General features: G+C 36.5%; 1 protein-coding gene across 2 annotated transcripts in view; it reads left to right on the top strand.

Moving 5' to 3' along the window:
- The first annotated feature begins 1,315 nt into the window (after positions 1–1,315).
- dnd1 (DND microRNA-mediated repression inhibitor 1) overlaps positions 1,316–4,095 on the top strand; it is a 37,212-nt gene continuing 34,432 nt past the window's right edge. The window contains exons 1-3 of one of the 2 annotated variants that reach the window (XM_014018187.1): positions 1,316–1,355; positions 2,269–2,355; positions 3,564–3,669. In XM_014018187.1, coding sequence (XP_013873641.1) covers positions 2,329–2,355; positions 3,564–3,669 — 133 coding nt within the window. In that variant the 5' untranslated portion in view covers positions 1,316–1,355; positions 2,269–2,328. The remainder of the gene's footprint in view (positions 1,356–2,268; positions 2,356–3,563; positions 3,670–4,095) is intronic. The other variant, XM_014018188.1, reaches the window with a different exon arrangement.

Raw genomic sequence — 4,095 nt, 5'->3', positions numbered from 1 at the left:
AAGTGCATTTTTTGTAAGAGACTGAGAGTCCACTTTGTTAAAAATTCTTTTAAAAATGAAAGTTTGATTTATTACACTTACATATTATGCTTTTATAATTATTAGTTGTAAAACGGTCAGCAGGCAATATTATCGTTTATCGCAATAAATTTTGAGACAATTAATCGCCCAGCAAAATTTGTTATCGTGACAGGCCTATGTGACCCTCCCAGCCCGATGGTGATGCCAGGTTAAAGATCGGTTTTGTTGTCTTGTGCTTTCAATGTACTCAGCCTGCTCGTTGGAAACTGAGACAATACCAACAAGTGTTTTGCAGTGCGTGCGCAAAATAGATAAGTCCTTGCCGTCCATTGTAGCATCCTGCAGAGAGTGAAGGGAACGTGGCACAGTGAATGGTTGCACATGGTCAACAAATTCTCCACAATATTCAGGCAAACAGGACAGCACAGCAGCTTGTGGTGGTGCCTCGTGAATTGCACTGAAAAAGGAGTCTAGCTGCTCCTTTGACACAGTCCCAGCTGCTCTTGTCCGTGTAGTCCTGATACCAGGTGATGCTACAGATCCTTCTTCCAAAATTTTGTTCAGAGATTTTCTCTTTGCTTTTGGACTTGTAAAGTCAATTTAATATCCTGGTTCTGGTTCCACTTTAGACAGATTCCCTGGAACCATGCAGGTCTGCCTGTCACTGTCTCTCTGCATCTGACAACTACCTCCACCTTATTGTAAAAACATTTTGTGCATAACTTCAGGTATTTGCAAGTGTGTGTTCAAATGTACAAACAACTATTATTAAGTTATGAATAGAAAATAAAAGTACACATGCACAAATATAATTTATACAAACGTTAAAATTTCACACACAAATTTTTAACCTTCAACCTCACAAATCTGATAATTATACATTCAAACTAGCTTCTACGCACACAAGTCTTTAAATACACACAGACAAAACTACATTTACACACAAATCATTTTGAGACTGTTTTCACGCTGCCGAGAGCTCCCAGATTCGTGCGTAAATGATGCGTTTACATCAGGGGTGTCCAAACATTTTGTCACATGGGCCAAAATCATAAAGTCAGAAGGACTTGAGGGCCAGAATGTCAGGATCTGTGTTTATTTTCTTAGTTTTCTAGTGTTTTCAGTGTTCCCCTGTGTTTCTCAGCCCAGCTGCCCCTCATCTCCTTGATTGTCACCCTTGTGTTTCTCCCCAGGTGTGTTCTGTTTAGTAATTAGTTTTCTGTGTATTTAAGCCCTGTCCTGTCTCTGTCTTTTGTCGGATCATTGTCGTGTTTTTGTTTGTCTGTCCTGGTTCCTTGTGCTTTGTTCCCCTCGTGCCTGATGATCTACATCTTGTAAGTTTGCTGCCAGCAGCCCTCTTTTTGTTGATTATTAAACCTTTTTGTTACATTTTGAAACCTTGCCTGCGCCCTGGATCTGTTCCTGTCTAAACCTCACAAGAAATATTTTTTCCTTTACCTGCTCACCAATAAACTGAGCATTGAATACTTTAATTAAACAAATAATATAGTCAGATTTATTGCTGGAAATGGATGCATAAATTAATTTAGATCCAAAACTTTAAAAGTGTTTTGCAGGTTTTCCTTATAGATAGAAATTTTGCAATTTTCTTGGTTTTAGTTGGGGGAAAAAACCCAAACTTAGTCAATTTTGATAAATAAAATCAGGATTTAGGTCACTGTTTCATTGAAAAATGCTTGCTATATTCAGACAAATTTAATAAACCAATTAAAAGGAGTGTAGCAAAATCAGCTTTTGAGTAGAAGTCACCAAATAGATGTGGAAAAATAAGAGCCTGGTTATTTAAAGACAAATAATTGGTATTGTTGCCAATATTTTTTATTGTTAGATTTTACTTTGTGATAAATTTGCCGAAATAATAAACAGAAAGTCTCCATCAAACAGCTGTGCCAGGAGGACACATTTGTAAAGAAATATAATTCCTGAACTGAAGTCAGGGGCCACACAAAATCAATTCAGGGGCCACAAAAGGCCCCCGGGCCACACTTTGGACATCCCTGGTTTCCATGCTGCAAAAAAGCTGGGAAATTTGAACTTCCTTCAGACCTTGTTTCTTCCCTTACTTGTGCTGAAGTGGTAAATACTTTAAGAGGAAAAAAAGAAAGAACAATAGCTCAACATCCCTTAGTTCTACTTTTTAATTTTCTAAGATTGTTTATAAACGTATGTTTGTGTGTATTTGATCTGTACAAATGTAATTACACGGTTAAAATAATTAACCACTAGATGGTGCTGTAACGCTTCTATTGATGTTTGGGAAAACCAGGAGAATTGAGCTGGACGGCAATGGCGGGGCAAGGTTTACCTTCAGAAGTAAGTAGCACTTCACACTTTGTTATCATATAAAGTTAGATTTTATAGAACAAATGCCTCTCTATTTTGCTTTCGTTTGCTATTATGAGTATTTTTTTGTTCTTGTTGATAATTTCAGATTAAGTTTTCTTTGTCAAGTGGTTTGATACATCGTGCTCCGTTAGCCAGAGCTAAGTCGCGGAGCGTATCGATCGATCCTAGAGTTACTCGGTCAATACTTTACTTCCTCCTCGTTGCTTCGTTCCGAAAATAAAAAGCTTCAGCGGAGCATCCGGTCAGAGGCAGGCTCAGATATAAACACTGAACTAAACAAGCACGTCGTCAGGTAATTATTTAATCCGCTCTGAGATTAAACAACAACTTCAGATTCGACGTGCAAAAAAAAAGTAGCATCCATGCTAAGACGAAACAAGCCGTGTTGTGGATGAACGGAGTAACATGACATTTATTAGGAATGAAGACGTCTGAGTTCTGGTGCATTTCTGTGCGGGGGTCATTTTTTACCACAACAATCACTTTATGGCACAACACCCGACAAGCTGCGCTGCCCAGTGTTGCCAGATGGGAAATATTGAATTGTCGCATCAGCAGCTCAAAATTATCGTGTTTTGAGGAAAATTATCTGCTCAAATTTACAAATACATGCTGCTCAGCTCACAATGTGCTCTGTATTCAACAAACTGCACTTTCTTTTGTTTATAATAAAGTTAAAAAGCACTGTTGGGTGTCTGTTTTTTTTTAAACAAAAGCTTTGTTGTAAACAAGAACAAAACATGGAGTCTGGGGAAATGCTGCATATAAAAAGAAATGTTAGATAAAATGACTAGAATAAAATGTAAATTATAGGCAAAKTTAAAATAAAATCAGGAAAAGAACAAATCATTGTAGTTTATTGTACTTTTGATTAGTCAAGAAATAAATTGAGTACATACTGAGCAAATTTAATCTGCAAGCCTCCAAAATCTGTTTTTTTTTTCTTTTAAAAATTAGCTTCTGGATGATACCTGGATGTTTATTAAATGTAAATGTTGCTTATACTCCTCACCTTCTCAGTCCCACCTTTTCTTTTTGATTTTACAGTTATTATTTCTTTCACACAAGTACTATTATACTTATCTTTGCTGCTAGTAGTACAGTACTCACAGCTTTGTGTTAACCAATGATTGTAAAATGTTCTGACAGTAACTGGTGCTTTGTTTCTGCCTCAGGTGCTGAACGCTGAGCGCGTCCAGGCATTTGAAGACTGGCTAAAAAGCAGCAAAATCAATCTAAGACAAGTGAACGGTCAAAGAAAATACGGAGGACCACCTGAAGGTAACGTACAGTGACATGGATTCAGATAACAATTAGGGATTCAACTGATTATTTTAATAATGGATTAATTGGTTGATTATTTTTTGATTAATTGATCTTTATCAATTCGTTGTTGGAGCCCTAATAATAAGAAATAATAATAATGATAACTAGACACCACATTTCAGTAGCGTACAGTGTCAAAGAAAAGTATTTAGTCAGCCAAAAATTGTTCAAGTTCACCACTAAAAAGATGAGAGAGGCCTGTAAATGACATCATAGTTAGACCTCAACTATGAGAGATAAAATGAAAAAACATATCTAGAAAATCACATGATTTTTAAATAATTTATTTGCAAATTATTGTGGAAAATACATACAGTGGGGAAAATAAGTATTTAGTCAGTCACCAATTGTGCAAGTTCTCCCACTTAAAAAGATGAGAGA

The sequence above is a fragment of the Austrofundulus limnaeus genome, unplaced genomic scaffold, assembly GCF_001266775.1.
Source record: "Austrofundulus limnaeus strain Quisiro unplaced genomic scaffold, Austrofundulus_limnaeus-1.0 Scaffold185, whole genome shotgun sequence".
In the NCBI taxonomy this organism is placed as follows: domain Eukaryota; kingdom Metazoa; phylum Chordata; class Actinopteri; order Cyprinodontiformes; family Rivulidae; genus Austrofundulus; species Austrofundulus limnaeus.
Note: the sequence above shows the minus strand (reverse complement) of the source record. Positions and strands in the feature narration are given on the sequence as shown.